We start from the raw sequence: 22,700 nt of genomic DNA, 5'->3' as shown, positions 1-22,700 counted from the left end.
GACTACCAATACATCACGTCAACTGCCATTTTTAAAATCCCCTACTCCTACAACCCCTACAATATTCTATATTCCAATGTTCTACATTCCACCATATGCTGAGAACCCAACACAACATTTTTCTGTTGCTAACTTCTCCTATCTTTTTCCTGCTCTGGCCTCATGGTGATTACTTTTAACAAGTTGAGTGTTCTCTGGCGCCAAGATCTGCTAAATGTCTGCTCAACAAATAAACAATAAATAAAGTGCCTGTACTGTAATGCCTATCCTGTGGAGTCTGGTCACTAATAGCGAGCTTTTAGGAGTAACAAACATGAAGGGCCTGTCAGGAACATTGGGGACTACCACACCCCTACCATCAAGATTCTTCAAATGTCATTAACAACAGTTACCAGCTATAACTCAGTGCTGTGTGCTGGACTGATGCATGAGTGTTCTGAATCTGAGGCATATATGGTTGCTAGAAAATTTGAGTTGAGAATTCATCACCTTTTCTATTATGTTAGCTAAGGGAAAAAGAGATTTGAGAATAATGTTATCTAGAACCTCTAGATTTCCTGTACCACAAAAGATTTATTCAGCAGGGGGACTATAATTGCTTGTTTATGGCTCAAAGTAATGTTGGAAGAGAAAGAAAGGGGAAGTGTGAAGCAGTGACATATAACATGAGATAGAATATCACAAGAAGACATTGCCCAGTAGGTGCGATACATTTGATAGATCAAATCCCCTACCGTACTGCATACAATACCAAGAATAGCAAGACCTGGCTGTACTTCATACAATAACAAGAAAGAATACCAGTATCAGTGAAAGTCACAATGAACCGAAGGGTAAAATATTTTCTAGTTTATTAGAAAAAATGCAAATATTTTTAGCATAGACCGTGGGTCACTAAGCTTTGCTTTAGAAAGAATTAATTAGAAAATACTGTTTATGCCATTTACAAAATACCTCTTTACAAACATTGTAGCACCTGATTCACAAACTGCATTTTGTAAGAGTTTTATAGTACTACATAACATACTGTAAATTGCAATTCACAAACTAGACGAAGAGTTTTATGTCTCTGCAGTACATATACTTATGTGTGTGGAGTTCTCTGCCCTGATTGTGGAGTCTCTGCATACTTAAGTATACATATTAGTAATAGATATGGGTGGGACTGGAGGGAGTGGGTGGAAAAGGGGAATATTTACTACAAAAGCAGACAGGATGAAGGAGGATTAAAAATTTGCGAACATTAGTGACACGAATTTTCAATTCAATTAAGGACACGGAGGCGAGGATTATGCTTCTCATTTCTTTACTGAAGCTTACAGCAGCCAATGAAAATACAGAAACAAAAACCAATTGATCAGCTATAGAGGTAATATAAGGTCCCTGCATGAACATAGAGTCCTCTTTCTTTGTAAATATAGCAGTTAAGTCCATTCACGACCTGCTCTTGAAGAACCACCGGCACTCTAGGACTTTTCCAACCAACGACTGAAGGCCCAACGGGGCTGTACATTCGAACTGGAACACGGTACAGAGAATTCACCATTCAGACATAAAGAACAGCATAATATCCAGCCACAGCTGTACTATAGTCAGGCTTTACTTGTTATCAGCCCCTGGAATAAACAAGCATTTACAATGCAATGGTCTCGGCAATATTATAGGTAGAGCTATTGGTATTGCTCATTATTTTTTTATCTTGTTTGTATCCCTAAATAAATGGCATTGTCATTTCTATGGGCATTAGCTTTTTTTTTGCATATGCGATACCTATTGCATTAGCAGAGAGAGAGTGAGGTAGTGAGATAGAGAGAGAGTGAGGTTTTGAAATAATAGAGAGTGAGGTATCGAAATAGAGAGAGAGTGAGGTAGAAAGAGAGTGAGGTAGTGAGATAGAGAGAGTGAGGTAGTGAAAGAGTGAGGTAGTGAGGGAGAGGGATGTTGTGAGTAAGTATGGGGGGAAAATCCGTTTCGCTCGCGGATTTTGCGGATTTTCGGTAAATTCGCAATCCGCGAGATTCGCGAATCTCCCACAAAATCCGCAAATCCGCGAGCAGCGGATTTTATGGCTTGCTCGCACTGTTCGCGTGAGTTCGCGGCTTCCCAGTACAACTTCGCGCCCCGCGAATAAGCGCAAAATTGCAGAAATACGATCTTAGCAAAACTGAAACTACTTACCAGGTTCAAAAGTTCAGGCTCATCATTAGTAGCCATTTCCTGTAGTGCTTCCTGAGGGGCCCCTCCAGAGTTCAGTTGCCAGTTGCAACTATTATGTGACCCTGCTCTTAACCTCAGAATAGTTACACATATGCCACAAAGGTCCTGAATTACAGCTAAGGGAGACAAGCAGGAGCCAGGCTGGAAGTTCAAATCCATTAATCAGCCCCTAAATCATTATTGTCAGTTGGGGCAGGGCAGGTGTTGTAACTAATTTTGCAACAATGAAAGCACTTAGCAAGTGCAAAAGATCACTAATCAGGAAGCACTAAGGAAGCAGGTGCCAGCTAAAAAAATATTCTGTGACACATTAATCAGCCCCAAATTAATTCAGGTCACTTGAGGCAGGGAAGGTGTGCTTGCGTTGCCACAATAATGTACACTGACTGGACAACCAGAGGGTGCTGTGATGAAACAGAGGGTGGCACGGGTGGGCCTGAGGGTGGCATGAGTAGTCAGAGAGTGGCAGTGGTGACAGAGAGTGGCAGTGATGAAGAAGAGTGTCCCAAACAGGCTGGACACGTAGAAACAACAAGTTCGCGAAACTTGCGACCCAACAGGTAAGTTCGCGTTTTGCGAAATTGTACAAAACCCTCGCGAACTGGCAGAAACCCACGCGAACACAAAAAAAAAAATCCGCAAATTCGCGAGAATTCGCGGATTTTGCGGATTGCGAGTTCGCAAATCCGCAAAATTCGCCAACGCGAGATTCGCAAAATTCGCCCATGCTTAGTTGTGAGGTAGTGAGATATAAGCATAGAGTGATGTTGTGATGTAGTGAGATAGAGAGAGAGGTAGTGAAAGAGAGAGTGAAAGTGAGTTAGTGAAATAGAAAGTGAGGTAGTGAGAGAGTGATTGAGTTAGTGAGTTAGAGAGAGAGGGAAGTTGTGAGCTTGTGAGCTAGAGAGTGAGGTAGTGATGTTTTGAGAGAGAGAAGTTGTGAGATAGTGAGGTAGTGAGCTAGATAGAGTGGAGTAGTGCGCTAGAGAGAGTTATGTAGTGAGAGAGAGAGTGAGGTAGATAGAGAGTGAGGTAGTGAGAGACAGAGAGAGTGAGGTAGTGAAAGAGTGAGGTAGTGAGGGAGACACAATAAGACAGTCTACTGTTCCTCCTGCATTATCCGAGGATAAGGTTTTGGTGACTAAGAAACCTTTCATACACAATTTTAAATAAAGTGGGGTTACATCAAATAAATACCACTGGTTTAAAAAAAAAAGTATATAGATTTTTTGCGAAAACTTAAAAAAGATTAAATAAACTAAGGTTTGCATAATTGACCTGCCAATTAAAAAAGTAGTACAATGCTTCTATTCCGACACTTTCCCAGGATTGCGAAGTGGAGCAACAGTGGGAATTACAGGAAAAGAGCTACCAGATTACATGCTTTTTCAGTAAAAGCTGAGATATGATATCCTAGTGAGCGTGTGTCCTCAATCTCTGGGGCTTAACACCTTTACTTCAGCTAGTCCACAGCAGTCCAAATGCTGTTTGCATGCCATGTGGACCGATTGGTAACAACTGCAGTTAGCACAAATGGCTGATGCATTAAAAGAGTGCATTTGGCAGGTGGGCTGACAGAGACTAAGATGCCTGCTTTGCGACAGAGCTCCCACTCATAGTCCCATATCCCTGTCCGCCCTGGTGATCCAGGTGCATGGAGCCCTGTGAGGGAAAGAAGCCCTGAACCACAAATCCACCTTCCAAGAATGGAAAGAAAGGTACTGAGGTAACTGAGGCGCCGTCCTACAGCCCTACACCAGACCACTATCATTTCACTAGCTGTGTCACCAGGGGTGGCAGCCACGGACATTAAACAATCCATCTGCACAAATGTGAATTTACATTTAATTCTGGATGAGCCCACCGCACTTTTAAATAAGGTAGAGGGTTGTTTCTGTCACTGCATCTGCGAGTAGCCCCCCACCCGTCTGACATGTATTTTGCTGTTTCTGTAGGCTTACTAAAACAGCTCGTCAGCCCCCGGCTATGACGGGTCGGTGGGCCGCTTCCTCGCTCGAGACACGGGGGAGGATGGGCGGCGGAAAAGGAGACCCGGACAGCGGGGGGGAGGAAGGAGACACGGACAGCGTCAAGGGGTCTCTCTAAGCATGGCCCATAGGTGAGCCCGAGCACTGACTCTACATTGTAGGCTTACTAAAACAGCTCGTCAGCCCCCGGCTATGGTGTGCCGTCCGACATGTATTTTGCTGTTTCTGTTATTGCATCCAGAGGGTGGGTGAGGGAGGTGGTGAGTCTCTCAAACGTCCGTGGGCAATTTAATTAAGGGTGTGGCTTAAAAACACAAATGCTAAAAATGTGTGCTAAGCATGGTATGCCGCCCGACATGTATTTTGCTGTTTCTGTCACTGCATGTGCGAGTAGTCCCCCACCCGTCCGACATGTATTTTGCTGTTTCTGTAGGCTTACTATAACAGCTCGTCAGCCGGGCCGGTGGTGGGTCGGTGGGCCGCTTCCTCGCTCGAGACACGGACGGGGGGAGGGGGGCGGAAAAGGAGACAGCGGGAGGAAGGGTAAGGGGGGGAAGGAGACACGGACAGCGTTGAGGGGGTCTCTCTAAGCATGGCCCATAGGTGAACCCGAGCAGTGACTCTACATTGTAGGCTTACTAAAACAGCTCGCCAGCCCCCGGCTATGGCGGGTTGCTTCCTCGCTCTCGGGCACCGTCCCAGCGCCTGGCAGCCTCGGGCTGCTGCAGGCACAGCAAGCTAAAAATCTGTGCTAAGCATAGTGTGCCGTCCGACATGTATTTTGCTGTTTCTGTTATTGCATCTAAAGGGTGGGTGGGGGAGGTGGTGAGTCTCTCAAACGTCCGTGGGCAATTTAATTAAGGGTGTGGCTTAAAAACACAAACGCTAAAAATGTGTGCTAAGCATAGTGTGCCGTCCGACATGTATTTTGCTGTTTCTGTCACTGCATCTACGAGTAGCCCCCCACCCGTCCGACATGTATTTTTCTGTTTCTGTCACTGCATCTGCGAGTAGCCACCCACCCGTCTGACATGTATTTTGCTGTTTCTGTAGGCTTACTAAAGCAGCTCGTCAGCCCCCGGCTATGGCGGGTCGGTGGGCCGCTTCCTCGCTTGAGACACGGATGGGGGGGCGGAAAAGGAGACACGGACAGCGGGAGGGAGGGTGGGGGGGGAGGAGACACGGACAGCGGTGAGGGGGTCTCTCTAAGCATGGCCCATAGGTGAGCCCAAGCAGTGACTCTACATTGTAGGCTTACTAAAACAGCTCGTCAGCCCCCGGCTATGGCGGGTCGCTTCCTCGCTCTCGGGCACCTTCCCAGTGCCTGGCAGCCTCAGGCTGCTGCAGGCACAGCAAACTAAAAATCTGTGCTAAGCATAGTGTGCCTTCCGACTTGTATTTTGCTTTTTCTGTTATTGCATCCAGAGGGTGGGTGGGGGATGTGGTGAGTCTCTCAAACGTCCGTGGGCAATTTAATTAAGGGTGTGGCTTAAAAACACAAACGCTAAAAATGTGTGCTAAGCATAGTGTGCCGTCCGACATATATTTTGCTGTTTCTGTCACTGCATCTGCGAGTTGCCCCCCACCCGTCCGACATGTATTTTGCTGTTTCTGTTATTGCATCCAGAGGGTGGGTGGGGGAGGTGGTGAGTCTCTCAAACGTCCGTGGGCAATTTAATTAAGGGTGTGGCTTAAAAACACAAACGCTAAAAATGTGTGCTAAGCATAGTGTGCCGTCCGACATGTATTTTGCTGTTTCTGTCACTGCATCTGCGAGTAGCCTCCCACCCGTCCGACATGTATTTTTCTGTTTCAGTCACTGCATCTGCGAGTAGCCCCCCACCCATCCGACATGTATTTTGCTGTTTCTGTAGACTTACTATAACAGCTCGTCAGCCCCCGGTCGGTGGGCCGCTTCCTCGCTCGAGACACGGACGGGGGGGGGCGGTAAAGGAGACACGGACAGCAGGAGGGAGGGTGGGGGGGAAGGAGACACGGACAGCGTTGAGGGGGTCTCTCTAAGCATGGCCCATAGGTGAGCCAAAGCATTGACTCTACATTGTAGGCTTACTAAAACAGCTTGTCAGCCCCCGGCTATGGCGGGTCGGTGGGCCGCTTCCTCGCTCTCGGGCACCTTCCCAGCGCCTGGCAGCCTCGGGCTGCTGCAGGCACAGCACCCTGCCGCACCCGCATGCAAGATAACTCAAGCAAGCAAGTTAATGGGTACCCCTGCCCCCCAACACCCACTCACACTCACCGCGGGGATCCAGCAACGGATGCAGGCGCAGCAGGGCCTCCCGCCAGTGACGACACTCCGAACTCGCCCAGGGAACAGCGCACACGGCAGGCTCCACCCAAAGCCGCACGCTCCGCGCTGCAAATGAGTGAAGAGCCGAGAGGGCCAGGCAGGGGAGGGCTTGTCACAGGGCAGTAAGAGGGCAGAAGTAAGGGCGGCATAACCGGGTGTCTGTGGATTGCAGAGGAAGGGCTAAATGAAAGATCGATCCTCACTGCAGAGAACAACAACAAAAATGGCGGCCTCAAGGTTCTGATTTTTTCGGATTCGGGGGCGTGGTTTTTCTGATTTGAGTGACAGACAACGTCACTGTCTAAAGAACAGCAAAATGTTCGCCCCCGAATCCGAAAAAGACGGGGCTTGTTATGAGTGACGCATCTCTCCTCCAATGGCTGGCCTCCGTTTAGGAAGCCAGCCAATGAAGGAGAGACAGGGCAGGGAGGCGGGACCTTCTGCGCTACTAAGAGTCATTAAATCTCCGGCCTAAGACTGCGCAAGCGCAGCCTTTTAGGCCTTCGACCTAAAAAGGGACACCCCGTAACAGCCATTCATAACGACCTGATAAAATGTCAACCATGCCTTGGTCACCTCAAGGCTGGAATATGGGAATGTCCTCCATCTGGGAGCTAATGCAAGATGTCTCCAGAGATTGCAGCGCATCCAGAATGCTGCCGCCCGCCTGGTGTTGATGCTACCAAAGAGAGCAGCCTCTAAAAAAGCTTTGGAGACTCTTCATTGGCTGCCAATTAGGGAGTGGGTCCAGTTTAAAGCCCTCTGAGTAAGTCATCGGATTACACAGAGGAAAGGAGCCCGCTTTCTTCTCAACCTCTTAACTAATTACACCCCAAATCGTCAATTGAGATCCCAGGGGGCGGGTCTGGTCCAGGTACCTAAAATTAGAAGAGCTAGAATGGGAGGGAGGTCCTTTCGGTTCCTGGCTGCCCGTCTATGAAATAGCCTTGCTCTCAGGTTCTGTGTGGAAATCTCAGAGGTGGCTTTCCGCAAAGATTTGAAAACTTACTTATTCCCCAGGGGATAGGCACTAGGAGATTCTGGTGTGGGAGGTCATAATAGTTTGGTATTCTGGTGGCCAAGTTATTAGCGCGGGGGCACACTGGCTAGTGTAACCAGGCGCTGTATAAGCTTCAGTTATTATTATTATTATTATTATTATTATTATTATTATTATTATTATTCAGTAGACCAGTCAGCTGCATTCATGATGTCTGACAGGCTGACACCTGATGAATATGCTTTCAAAGCCATAGCTCCACGGGCTGAATGTGCCCCAAACTTGAAAATATCAAACCCTGCTTCGCCCATGAGCCAACGCATCCATCAAGACAAGGTAGCTGGAGCCACTGGGTGGAAAGGTTTTTACAGAGCAATCAACAATTGACCTTGAATATCAGTATGAAATTCTACAGTACTTACCTCATAATCTTTAACACATTGCACCACGCACAGCTTGGGAAATCTGGGTAGCTGACAGGTGCATTGTTACATTTAGTTCTCGTAGACAAAGTAAAGGTCACTCCATCCATGGAAAACCTACGCCAGCTAAGTCCAATGCACATATGAGACTCGTTTACAAGAAACTAGACATAGTAGCATCGTAAATTTAGCCGAAAGCTGCTTATGGGATAAATACTTATTAGAAGGCCACGCTTCCAGAAATTTAAGGACAATGGAAACATCTTACAACTGTGAATATTTAGGACACAGAGGTTTTACCATTGTATGCCTCTAGGCAGTTTACACACCAATTGATGTTCACTAATGGGTTTGCCATCCATGGGTATATGACCTGCCGAGATGGCGGACTGAAAGTTGTTGAGTGTTCTGTATGCCAAACCTGAGGATGCCATAGAGGCCAAAAAGTTGACAACTAGAGAGACATGTGATTTAGAGGGATCCACGTCCAGTTGAGAGCACCAATCACACCATCACTTCCAAGAGGAAGCATATCTTTTATGGGTGTTGGCCAACCAGGCCTCTGTGATTAATCTGTCAGCCTCACGTGAAAGGTCCGGGACCTTCCATCTGTCCCTGAAACCCACCAGGCCACTAGAGGAAGTTGGGCCGATATCCCCAGTGGATAAGGATTCTGAAGAGGGTCCAGCAGTAGGTTCTCTATCCAAGGGAGAGGAACTGGGATTGCACAACTCATTCTCAGAAGGACCGGGAGCCATGCTTGTGCCCTCCATATCGGAGTGATCATGATGAGATCCCTCAGAATCATCATAAACGGGGGAAATGTATAACACAGGGATGTCGGCCACTCCTGTAGGAATATATCCGTGACCAGAGCTTCTGGGTCTGGCCTCCAACTGAAAAACTGGGGAACCTGTCTGTTGAGGCGGGGTGCAAACAAGTCTATCTGACAGGGAACCCATAGAAAGATCAGGTTCTGAAATACTTGGGGAAACAGCATCCAGTTGCTGGAGTCCTGTAGATGGCGGGAGTGCCAATCTGCCACCTCGTTGCTGTAGCCCAGAAGATATTCCACCACTACAGAGATTCTGTTCTGAAGACAGAAGTGCCAAAAGTCCTTGGCAAACTCTGCTAACATCCGGAACTTGGTACCGCCCAGTTTGTTGACATACCGAACAGCCGATATGTTGTCCATCCGAAGAAGGATACAACAATCTGTCTTCTGGGGAGATAGACATCAGATCGCAAAGGAACCAGCTAATAGTTCCATGCAGTTGATATGTAAATGTAGCTCTTCCTGCGACCAACTACCACCCGTGGACAATTGGCCGCATCGGGCGCCCCAACTCCACCGGCTGGCATCGGATTAATTTATCACATCCGGGGCTGATCAGAAGAGAGCTCGGCCATCCAGGCCTCCATGTGGTTTAACCACCAGTTCATCTCCAGCATCGCCTACGCTGAGAGGGGGGAATCTGTTCTGAGTAATTGAGGCCTTTTTGGAGATGGCGGATCTTGAGCCATTGAAGGGCCCGGTAGTGAAGGGGACCTGGGAAGATCGCCTGAATGGAATAGGGCAGTAAACCCACTATTTGGGCTAATGCTCTCAGGGATATTGTTTGCCTGTGAAGTCTAGACCTCAGTTCTCGTTTGATAGCTCTGATCTTTTGCATCAGAAGCAGGATCTGGCAAGTGAAGGAGTTGACTAGGAAACCCAGGAATTCGATAGATTGAGTCGGGGACAGTACTGATTTTTGTGGATTCACAATGAACCCCAAATTCTGTAATAGACTGATCGCCCAATTGAGGTGTATTTGAACTAGTTGGGGGAATGTTGCCATAATGATGATGTCGTCTAGATATATTGTATATATTTTCACTCCTGATCTTTAATATATTGGGGCAGTTGTCTATAGCCCATGCCTGAAGATTTAGCCCGTAGCTAAGCTACTGTAAAAAGAATGGCTCAGTGGTCATTCAAAGCAAGAAAGGAAGCTGGCTTGGTGGATAGGAGTCCAGATGAAAGAGAGATGAGGTTAAGAGCGTAACCAGCCTCATGAGTATGCCCAATCTCCAATGAATGTAGTTTTATATTGGCATAGGCTTTCCAGTAGGTGCTGGCTACCAGGACAGTCTGCCCACACATTAAAATCTCTATGCCCCACAGTTATAACAGCATTGCGAGATGAAGGAACTAAGATTTCAGTAAACGCGTCCCCAAATTACATTTCAACTGCACAGCAGGTGTTATAAAGCACAATGCAAAGGTCGGATCATTTGAGTGGAAAACCTAATCACAAACATTTCAACCATTTTGCATGGTGGTAAATTCAGATGTTATGAAGATACGCTCTCTTCCTCTTACACAAGAGATTCTATTGACAGTAAATTGTGTAGTTTGGTGGTACTGCAACGGCTGCATTCTAGCTTAAGGAAAGATGGACCTCATACACAAGGATTTTGTTCAGACTTGCCAGCCTTAAGAAAGCCTGAAGACTGTCATCTCTTTCTTTAGGCACTATTTAAGCTATCTTACTAGGCTTCAGACTGTTTTAAGACTGACATAAGCCAGGGAAAAACCCCAGTCATGTCTACTAACATTAAATATTTTATAATTAAATGATAAATGTATTGTTTTACATTTTGACTATTTTAAATAATTAAATTCAGTTTAACATTATTTCCTATAGGGTTTTATTCTAAGTCCCTACCTCCATTATTTTCCATGGGAAGGTGTTTTTGTAACAGTGGTTGGCCATGTGTAACGCTGAGCTTACCGCACAAGTGTATGTTACTACAAAAGTGTAAGCTTACTCAAAAGTGCAGTGTGTGAATAAGGCCGACTGTCCAGTGGACCACAACTTCAATATACCAACTAAACCGAAATTGATCTGTGGTCGTTGTATGACACTGATGTTCTCCACCTGAAGAGCAGCCTTGGGCAAACTGAAGTATAGATAAAAGATGCTTTAAAACATTTAGCCCACATAAAAAATTACTTCTCTCCGTTTGAAATCATGGCTGTTAACACTATCCAGATAAAAAATGTGTTACTTTGGGCGAACAGGTAAATCTCAGGGTTATCTGTTGAGTAATACATAGTGATTTTGCCATCATGTTACCAAGGAAACTATATTGACTCGGTACCAGTTCCTTCTCCTGAAGCATACTTACCACGTGTTCATGATGATTTGTTTCGTGCTGTTATTTAGCCATTAGTGTTATTTAAGGTGGTTGGTCATAAGGCCACCTTGATATGACTTCCGAAGTGTCACTTTTGTCCGTGAGGAGTCTACTGTACGTGTATGGCTGCACACACAGGCAGCTTTCGGTCCTGCCCTATACAAGTCCGTTTTACCAACAGGTTCTTCGGGCAACCAGCAAGGGGGCAGTTGTTGAATGGCAGGAACAATAGGATGTATTCACTGATTTAATAGCACTCATAGCAGAATGCAAACCTTTCATTCTGCTGATATTTTAGAAAACTTACAAGGAAATGAATAGTTTCTTTATAGCATAGTACAGTAATTTGTATACTTTATTTACTGTGCTTATTTAAAATAAATATTTCATGACATAGCATTTCATATGTCTCAGGATACTCTTAAGCATGTTAATAATTCTGTATTACTTTCCATCATCTCCAAAGGTATTGGAGGGGTCAGACCCTGTCGGTTGCCGCAGGTTATATATGTTACGCCACACAGTATAATGCAAGGAAGGTAGAAGTAGTGGAAATGTTTTTCTTCGGAGGAATAATAAGGCAATAACTTGTAAATGTAAATAAGAAATTCAGAACGGTTGTAACAGTTACCTATCTCTCTCTCTCATTGCAGCATTTCTCAAGCAAGATCTACACTTTATACAAGCAGCACAAGCCAACATCACCGACAACTCTGAAGTTACACCAGATCCCTCTCACAATCACCCCACGGAGACACTATATTTCTCAGATGAGGGTAAGCAGAAAAAGGGAATCATGTATTTGTGTGTACAATTTTATATATCTGGAGGGGGATGAAGGCCGAGTCATGTGATAGATACTTCTTAAATCCAGAAACAAAAAGTATCTAGTACTTTTAAGAATCTAAGAAATTGTACATTAACCGGTTTGTGACCTTATGTGCACTGTGGGTTTCTTATGAGCAGATGACCAGGGGGTATGCACAATGCAACAAAACTGTACAATAGAAGCTCAAGATATTTTGAAAGATCCAAAGTTTACCTTTTTTACCATTCAAGTGGGGTTGGCCTCCATCTGGCCAGAGTAGGCCATGTAACCAAAGGGGCTCACTTGTGGCTAATAATCAATGAACAGTTGCCAAGAAACACCTAAGGCAGCCATTGGAGGCAGATTGTTTTTAAATACTCCAGGATCCATGTTGAAATGTTGTGAAAGAGAGGTGCAGGGGGATAGGACCAGAAAAGAGACAGTTAAACTAAACTACATTTTCTTGCTATTGGTTCCTCATATTTACTTTTTTGCTTCTTCCATATTCGATCAATCAAGATGTGATTCAAGGTTCACAGACACAACCATACTCAAGGCCCGATTACGAGTTTGGAGGTGTGGTAGCGGGCCACCTTGCTATCACCCCTCACCCACACTGCCAAACAGGCCACCAGCCGCGCACCAGATTACATATTTCCTAGAAGTCTGGTGGGCGGTCCTTTGGCGTTCCCACGGCAGTGCCGTGCAAGTAGGCACTGCGATGGGAACATAAACGCCCGTTCCTGCACAGCATGGACTGTGAAGTCCAGGGCCATGCAGGAAAGGGGGTGCATGCAGACATAGTCCTGAGGAAAGAGAGGGGCCATTAGGGCCACCTTTGTTTCCTCATTACCACCCTTTCAAATGCAGTCTCACTGCCGTTGTTAGGGTCGCAGTGAGGAAACTGGTAATATACTTGGCAGTGCCACAGCGACACTACTAAGCATATTGCGGAATCAAGACCGCCACGCCAACACTAAGGATCAAAGATCTCTGGCCGTTGTCGCGGTCCCATGGAGGTACGACCTCCGTACTGTTAATACGTCACTCAGACCCCTGGTGCAGCGGTCCCGACCACCTCCGAACCTCCACTCAGAGATTGACAGTCTGATGGCCCACCAAACTCTTAATTAGGCCTTTAGACACTGACAAATGCATGCAATCATTGTAAGTAACCTTCAGTAACCTTCAGAATAAGGCTGCACACTTTGCTTTTCATAAAGTAAGTCATCAAATCTAAACCTCCTTGTTAAGAAGTTCATCAGAAATCATCAGAAATCAAATTAAAAATGTAATTTTAAATTACTCTTGAGCAGAGACAGCTTTAGCGCTGGTGGCACCCGGTGTGACTTCACCCTCCCCCCGAACAACCTCCTTTTCCACGGATTCTTTCATTGGCACACTCAGAGAGCCTCTCATCGCATCTTAGCCCCTCTCTCACATGCATTTCATAAAAGTGTTGGATGTCAAAGCACTTTACATCACACACTCATTATAGAGAGACAATGAATTATACATGTGAAAATAAGAGTGTTTGGTCTGGAGAAGACCAAACTCTGGATTCAAAACATACCAGAGTGGTTGAGGTTGGCTTTACAAATAATAATGTATTTCTACTAAGAAAATTCTCTTTTTTTAGTAGCATTGGGATAAGGAAAGACTGAGGAAAAAACCTTAAGCTTTAACCTATGCCATGCAGTTTTCATGCACCTATTTGACAATTCATAGGTCACTTTGCTATTTAAGGATTGTAATTTATGAACTGCAAGTAACAAAACGATCTCTGTGACAAAAGCAGTAACCCACAGAGCTATCCACATAAAATACAGTTCTGTGATCTACATAGCACACGTTCTTTGCAGCAGGCATATTAACCCTCTTCACTACTTTATGATGAGTCAAAACTGCCACCTGACAAAACTCTGATCTCCAGTAGCTACATTAAGCACCAGAGTTATCTTGACCTTTTTATCGTTGCTTGAAAATTGATGGACATACAAGAAACTCTGCAGCAGGCCCATCAGTTATTCCTAAGCATGGCGCTCCTATTGCCCCCAGTTTAGAGCCATGTGTGACTGCACCAGTTGCACCACCCTAAATCCAGTCCTAGTCTTGAGAATAGGCATTTTAATTTCTTTAGAGTCTAAACAAAAATCATATATCTTACACAGACCAAGGGAGGCTTTGCGGTCTCCTTCATATTCACTGTGTGTACTAGAGCCATCCCCCCCCCCCCCCCTTGGGTGCTGCTGCTGCATTAACGCAAGTTAAGGGCCTTGGAATTCTAGGAAGAGTTGTTATGATCATTAATTAATTAATTAAGTGTAAAGGGGAGTGTGATTGGTTACCTACTTTACTGTAGTCAGACTTTAGACCAATATCTATCTGGTATTTTTATCGCAATTTCCAAAACATAGATCTAACACTTACCAGTATGTTTATTTATTTATTTACGGCAGTTTAAGTTTTGTAGAATTCAACAAAAGAGACGTGAGTGCACTTTACATCACTTAAAAGCCCTCAGGATATTTCAAGCACATCAACTATCAAAGTGATGGGTAAATAATTTCTTTTTATGAAAAAGCATTAATGGAATATAGACTCTTGGCACTGCACAGTGCTTAAACTCAGATTGAATATCTCAATATATAAATCATGTGACCTTTTGTCCTTGTAGATAAACTTGAGAGGAAAATGTCCACTGCACACCTCACTTTTTTCCTTAATGCAGCCAAAATAAATATGACCTTCCCTAATAAATGGCTATATTTGATTATAATGGCTTAATACATGAACCACACAAAAATCATATAAAATCAGAACAGGTCTATCTATCAACTACTTATATTACTGTGGCAAGGCGTAGTAATGATTACATTTAAAAAAAATGGATTTTAACATATTAACATGGAACTCAGAATGGCTCACATTTTAGACATATAACCTCAATACAAAACATTAAAATCATAACAATGGCATAATGAGTCTCAGAATTAAAATATAGAAAAGATCTACCATCACCTTTTTCAAATTTGCATTGGTATGTGCTTTGGGATTAGAAGTAGCCTCTAAAGACAAAATAGGACCTAGAACATTGTTGTATATTGACTAATGTACTCTTGGATTGGGTATGAAACTGTAATATTAAATACTAAATATCATTTTTTTGTTTGAATATATTTTATTGGTTTATGTGAGCAGTTGGTTGGTATACAGAAATACAATGCCGTTGTAAAATGATAGGTAATATTTTACATACATTTGCACAAAAAAAGAGCGTGGCATAGCTAGGTGTTACAGTGGCAGCACTCATTTTTACAGTTTCCATGTGTACCAGTTTGTGTAACAGAGAGGCCAGGGCAACATTGTTAGGTAACATATCTGCAATGTATATAATGATATTCTGTATGTGTGGCATTGCAACCCCAGGGTATTGTGGGGTGAAGTCCAGTAGGAGGTGGCATGTAATTGTGACTCTATTGCGTGTTTATCTCACTTCTGGTTTACAGCGTATGGTAGCGCCAGACGTGGCGTGTGATCAGGAGTATTGAATTTCGGATGTGTTCATTCCTCCAAGTCAATATATTCAATAGTCCAACAGATATTGCAGTTGAGTCTGCCATGGCAACTTCCAAACAAGTCCCCATCGGGGATAAAGGGCCAAACAGGGCCAGAACCGTGAAGAAAGGTGAGGTTTCAGGTGCCACTGTGTGGACGCCAAGTGGAGCGGGAGGAAAGAAAAAAAAAAAATAAAAAATAAAAAAATGGGTAGAGGATGGGACGTGTTGTTGGGAGTGCAGTGTCGTAAGGTGTGTCAGTGTATAGCCGTGTGGGCGGGTGGGCGGGTGCCCGGGCCCGCAGTCAGTGTGGCATGGGTGCGTTGTGATCGACCCTCTATGTAACAGGGGAGGTCGAGTTACCACTGACCAGTTGGCGTTGTGGTGTCAGCTCCTGGGGCTCACAGGTGCTAAGGGGACAGCACGGCTTATCTATGTAATGCTGCCGCATCCCACAGGTGCGCATCCCTTCTAGTGTGTCATCGCCTAATAAGCACCCTAGCCAGGCTTGCCTGTTGGAAGGAGCCCAGGGTATCGTCCCAAAGTTGTGCAATTGGAAACTTCCTCAAACCCGCTGTTTCCTCTCGGTGCAGTGTGGTGCTTTCTGCTCTCGCCCAGTTAGTGAAGGAAGTGCACCAATATTTAGTGTGTGGAGGTTCACCCTTCTTCCAATGTTTGGTGAGCAAGCGCTTGGCAGTAATGAGCCCCAGGTCCCAGAATCTGTCCGGTACTTTATTCAATTTGGTCCTCTTATACAACCCCAGGATGCATGCTTCCCATGTATTGGGTAGGCCTGCGCCAGCGCTTTGCGTCAAAAGGGTTCTCACCTCGTTCCAATATGTAGTAAGAGTGGGGCAACTCCAGTGCATATGTAAAATGTCCGCGCCCGCCAGAGTGCATCGGGGGCAGCTAGCGGTGGCAGTAGCGAAATACCTATTAATCTTATCTGGTGACAGATACGCCTGATGCAGTATATAAAACTGTATTATTTTGAAACTGGAATAACGTGCGACATTTACGGGGCTAGCTAATATCATTGTCCACTCCTTGTCTGTCCATCCCCTTCCTCGGGAAGTCGCCCATTTATCTCGCAATGGCTGTGTGGATCGTTGCGTGTGCACGAGAAGGGCCTGTGCATGCCAGAGTATAATATGGGAGCCGTTGCCCATGACATGTAGGTACTGTATGAGATGATGCATTGGTAATTCCTCCTGTATATCACCCCAGGATTCCGTGTATGTTCGCAATATCGATGCGTGGAGGAGGAATTGTCCGGCTGGTAGGCCTGTGCTCCCTGCTAGGTCTCCAAAAGGGTTTTTTGTTAAACAATGGTCCTTTAGCTTAAACAAATTGAACAGGAATAAGCACAGGCTAAAAATGAAGACTGTGTGTTTTCTTCAATGTCCAGCCGGACAAGGAAGCTTTTATTTAGAAGAATTAGTGAATTAACACATATGAGGTGAAACAAGTCCCACAAAAATAATAACTGGGCACAAGCCTGTACCAAGTCAAGAAAGGACAATACATGGGGGAAAGTAACAGGCAAACAAACAGAAGAAATGGTGGCTTACAATGCAATGAAATTATAAGTAAGCTCTATCCCACAGTAACTGCAACATAAATCATAAATCGAAAAAGCAGCAGTACTATGTTAAACAGTCGACGAACGTTTCGATCCCTATCTCCAGGGGTTATGCTGGGATCATCATCAGGACTAAATTAGATTGAGCTTTGCCTGATTAGTTGTATTTAGTAGGCCTGCGGGGTTTAAACAGGAGGAAAGGAAGAAAAAACAATTGTCTTAGAATTCACGAAATACAGAAAGACATATCAGACATACCTCTTTAGTTCAGATTGCAAAAGCTTATTTTGTGAAAAAATGGAGTTGTGCACATGCAAAATGTGTGCACTGAGCCTTAGGTGCTTGTATCCAAAGGGCACAGTTGTCATTGTGCTCATATTTGGGTGCACTGTCATGCAGATATGTGAATAAATTCTGAAGTGAATAAAACCATTTATATTGTGGCAAAATGGAGATAAAACAGTGAGCCAAGTGAGAGCAGCGAGGGGCGGCTCAGCGTGGCACTTAAGTGTAGTGCAGGTGAGTGGATCTCAGAGATTGAGTGGTGGTTAATCGTGGGAATTCAACGGGGGCCAAACTAGAATTGCGGAGTGTACCTAGAAGGCCATGCTCATGGGCGGCGGGGGGGTCCGGATAACCTTCTGAGCAGAGTGCTGGATCGCGTATCACTGTTGGGTTAAAAAGGGGGTTGTTTAAAAATTGACCGCTGAGGGGGCAATTACCGTGCGGGGCTTAATACTGACAGTGGTAAAGTGAAAAACCTTACTTAGTTTTGTTTGGAATATCGCGTATAAGCGTGGGATTTCCAAGTTGGAGCCTGTAAGGAGACATGGAATAGCACAATTGCCGTGAGTAAGTAGCGCCGTGGGCGGCTACGAGTGGGGGATGAGGGGATGCGAGGGAAGTGTGAGAGGCTTACCGCTAAAATTAGCGTCCGAGGACGGCCGGTGGGTCCTGTCGATTTCAGAGCGATGGCTGGATCTGTGTTGTTGGTGGTCTGAAGCGGGTCAGGATATCAAGAACCTCGCGTGAAAAGATTGAAGAAGGACTACAGAAAGTCAGCCTCGCGTGAAAGGATAGAAGAGGGACTACATTGTGTCAATAGCAGAATAGAGAAACCTTGGGCGCCATTTTAGAGTGGATAATCGAAAGTGCTTTACACCAAGTGTGGTCTTACAGTGACAAGTTATTCAGAATACTGGTCATTTGGTATTGATTTAACAATATTTGGGAAAATCTAATTCCGAAGATAGGCTCAATTTATAATCAGAATTTATATAGAGAAACTTCAAATATGGACTAGAACGCATGACAGAAAAATGGTTAAAATAAAGAAATCTTCGTGGTTAGCTTTCAACAAGGCTCACAGTCGATCAGCTATTTATCAAAACAATCTGCATTTAAGCAAAAATACAAGTTGGCTTGATGCACACAGTCTTGGACAGTTGTTATCAACATCTATTTCCATTTTTCACATCATTTCATTTTGGTCACGTAATTAAGCAACAAGACAGAACAAGGGTGAGGGATTGGATTATATTAAACTGGTCCAATCTTCCACCCTGTTCAAACCTTCATGAATCGAGTTAAATTGTATTATGGACTTAAGTTCTTCCTTATTTAGCAAATGTCCCATATTGCCGCCTCTTGGTGGAAGCTTCAGCACTTTCAGGACAGTCCATTTGATGTCGTTTTCAGAATGTTTCATTGTTGCGAAGTGCTCCACCAAGGGTGCGTTGGGGGTACCACATCGGATGCGGCTCCGATGTTGCCCAATGTAGACTTTTTGGCAGGGGCATTGAATAAGGTAAATGACGTTGGAGGTGTTACAGTTTGAAAAGGAACAGCTTTTTACAGTAACATCATTGAAAGTGAAACTTTTTCCTTCCATCGTACTGTCACAGTTATTGCACCCCCCGCATTTAACATGCCCAACAATGGGGGACAGACCCCATACATTTTCAAGAGTGGTAGTGGGTGAAGGACTAGGTAAAGCAGCCCTAACTAGGTTGTCTTTCAGGTTTTTATTTTTCTTGAAGGCGAAAACAGGTTTTTCAATGGAAATGGCAGCAGAGTTAAGGATTGGCCAGTGTTTCAGAATGGATTTTCTCAATTGGTTAGAAATTTGAGAGAATGTTGAGACACATGCGATGCGTTTTGCTTCAGTTTTCGGTTTAGGTGTGAGCAAGATCTCTCTAGGACAATACCAGGCCCGTTTCGAGGCATTCTTCACTATTTTCTTAGGATAGCCTCTTACTTTGAGTTTGAGAGCTAGAGTATGGGCCTCATGGAAGTAGTCCTCCTTACATGAACAGTTTCGCCGACTTCGCAAAAATTGGGAATAAGGGAGGGAGTCACGCAAAGCCCTGGGGTGGTTACTGTTGTACGCAAGGAGTGTGTTCTTCTCTGTTGGTTTGCGATATAGTTTAGTGAGTAAGGCCCCTTCACTGTGAAAGATTGTAAGGTCCAGAAAAGAAATGGATTCTTTGTTGGTGGTAATGGTAAATGTCAGTCCCATGCAATTATTATTCATCCAGTGGAGGAATTGACGCAGGCAATCGATGTCCTGTTTCCAGATGATGAAAATGTCATCGATATACCTGCGCCAAAACCCTATACCCAAGAAGAATGGATTGGAAGGGTTAAGGATCACATTGGTCTCAATCTGGTCCATGAATAGAACTGCCAAATTTGGAGCAAAAATTGCGCCCATGGCAGGCCCTTTGATTTGTTCATAGAAGATGCCATCAAACAAAAAGAAGTTTTTTGTGAGGCATATTTCGAGTAGTTGGAGGATGAACAAGCTCGGCACTGAGTGAGGGCGGGGACGTGAGTCCAGAATCTTTTGGATTACATGGAGTGCCAATGTCTGGGGGATATTAGTATAAAGGGACTCTACGTCCATAGTTACTAGAGTATCAGATGTGGGATTGTATGGGTGATGTTCAATCATATTGATCATTTGCATGGAGTCTTTAACAAAACATGAGGTCACTGGAACAAAATCCTTAATGAAATAATCAACATAGGACCAAGGGTTCAAGGATGGACCCACATGCAGAAACAATAGAGCGGCCAGGCGGATTATTTGCGTCTTTGTGTACTTTAGGTAATGTATAGATTACCGGGATCCTGGGAGTTTTTACATTTAAGAAATTAAATTCTTTTTTTGTCAGAAAGCCTGCATCCCTTGTAACTTTTTGTATTAGGGTCTGTATCTCCTTAGTGGGGTTGTGACTCAACTTTTTATAGTGCTCTTTATTCTCTAGTTGTCGCAGAATTTCTGAAATATAGGCAGTTTTCTCTTGTAGAACAATCCCTCCGCCTTTGTCTGCACTTTTGATTATCAGATCCTCATTATTTTTGAGTTGGATAATTGCATTCTTTTCTCTTTTTGAGATATTATAGGGAATGAATTTTTTCTTATTTTGAATGATGTTTAACTCTTTTAAAATAACTTTCTCGAAAGTGACAACTTCTGCCGGGATCATACTGGCTGTTGGTAAGAAACTGGAGGGAGGACGAAAGGGAGTGTTGGTTACCTTTTCTGGAGTAGGATGTAACTGAAAAAAGGCATGGAGGCGTATCTGGCGAAAAAACCTCATGAGCTCGGTTTGCAGTTCCATGAAATTAGGTGGGACGGTAGGCACAAAAGAGAGACCATCAGCCAGGGTATGTTTGGATAGATTGAAAATAGGAATGGTATCAATTCTTTGTGAAGGAACAGGTCTTATGGCTACCATTGATAGTAATTGTTGCGAGTCCTGCGCTCTCCTGGTGGATTGTGCCATCGCTGGGGTTTCTTTACTTTTCCCCGTCGTGGTGGATCCTGGGCGCCTCTGGGTAAAAAAGTATTTTGATGTGCTCCACCCCTTCTACCAGTGCTGCTACCTTCCCCAGGATCTGAACTGTCTGACGATTCTGCAGAAGTGTCCGAGAAACCTACTAGGTTTTGGCGATTATTGAATCTGCCCCACGGACGGCTATTTTGGTACCTTTGGTATGATTTGTTAGCATAAAAATCTTTTTGCAGATAAGGGTACGTATTTTCAATATTGTATAATTTCACGTCTTTCTTGATTTTGTTAGACTTTTTGTTTTGCTCGATTCTGTGGAAGTCCGCAACAGTTTTATCAATCTGTTCTAATAGTTTCTTGGCATCAGAAGTGGGGTCTGAGTCAGAGATTTGTTTTAAGATCTCAGCAATTTCTACTTCCAGTGATATAAGAGTTTCGGAGGCAATATCTATGCCTAGGACTAACCAATGGCGGGAGCAGGTCGTACCAATGTAACTAAAATTTTGGATGTACTTAGGATTATCCGTGAAAATCCCAGGAATGTTTCTAACTTGGAGACTATGAAGAAGGGGATCTCGCACAGCAATTTGCTCAAGTTGATGTTTGGTAATGGAGTGTAGTGTTCTGCAAGAGGTAAGCGCTGTCTGGCCAGGCAGCGTGAAAACCAAAGGAACTAATACAAGGCTCTCTCTATTGAGAGAGAGCTCCTCTGAGCACAACAGTAGAGACCGATAGGTCTAATTCAATGATCCAATAGGTAAACAAAAGGTTAGTGTCGAAAAGCACCAAACAGTTCTTTCAGCATTCAAAGGTTTATTTGACTTTTTTTTTTGTGATGCAAAAGTCTAAAGGTATTCAATGACATATCTCCATTGAGAAAGTTTTCCAAATAATCACACATCCCGATGCATTTCAGGCCCCGCCCTTCTTCAGGAGTTACTCTACAGAAAAATCCAAATAAAACAAAATCAATCACATGTCTATCTATGTATGTTCCACACTGATAATGAAATAAAATAAATGTGGTGCTCCCAATTAACCGGGACACAGTGATAAAAACTGTTGGTGATACACAGTCCAAATAGAACCTAACCCGCGTTCCAATCCCCTCAAAAAAGTGTGGTGAAAGAAAAAGACATCAAGCGAAATATAGAGCAATAGAAGGCTCTCACCAGATGAAAACTAGTGTGCTATTGAAAAGTTAAATAAACGGATGGACGCAAAGTGCATTCAAACGGTAAACACGCATACAGCTAAAGATGATAAAAAAAACGTGCAGGGTGAAGTGAACAATCAGACAAAACGGAGCGTTAGCCTCCGTAAGCAGCTAAACCGCTGAGGTTTAAAAAGGGTCCCAGCTTGTACGTACAACTTCACACAGATGTAAGTACCCAATCTGGGACCCTTTTTAAACCTCAGCGGTTTAGCTGCTTACGGAGGCTAACGCTCCGTTTTGTCTGATTGTTCACTTCACCCTGCACGTTTTTTTAATCATCTTTAGCTGTACGCGTGGTTACCGTTTGAATGCACTTTGCGTCCATCCGTTTATTTAACTTTTCAATAGCACGCTAGTTTTCACCTGGTGAGAGCCTTCTATTGCTCTATATTTCGCTTGATGTCTTTTTCTTTCACCACACTTTTTTGAGGGGATTGGAACGCGGGTTAGGTTCTATTTGGACTGTGTATCACCAACAGTTTTTATCACTGTGTCCCGGTTAATTGGGAGCACCACATTTATTTTATTTCATTATCAGTGTGGAACATACATAGATAGACATGTGATTGATTTTGTTTTATTTGGATTTTTCTGTAGAGTAATCCCCTGAAAAAGGGCGGGG

At 44.2% G+C, this 22,700-nt stretch overlaps 1 protein-coding gene across 1 annotated transcript in view; it reads left to right on the top strand.

The window, feature by feature from the left end:
* The window catches only part of RAMP2 (receptor activity modifying protein 2), a 281,097-nt gene that overhangs the window by 141,148 nt on the left and 117,249 nt on the right, over positions 1-22,700 (top strand). The window contains exon 2 of the mRNA XM_086924093.1: positions 11,772-11,894. Coding sequence (XP_086780219.1) covers positions 11,772-11,894 — 123 coding nt within the window. The remainder of the gene's footprint in view (positions 1-11,771; positions 11,895-22,700) is intronic.

This window comes from Lissotriton vulgaris, chromosome 5 (assembly GCF_964263255.1).
Source record: "Lissotriton vulgaris chromosome 5, aLisVul1.2, whole genome shotgun sequence".
Classification (NCBI taxonomy): domain Eukaryota; kingdom Metazoa; phylum Chordata; class Amphibia; order Caudata; family Salamandridae; genus Lissotriton; species Lissotriton vulgaris.
This window is presented reverse-complemented; position numbering and strand designations above follow the sequence as displayed.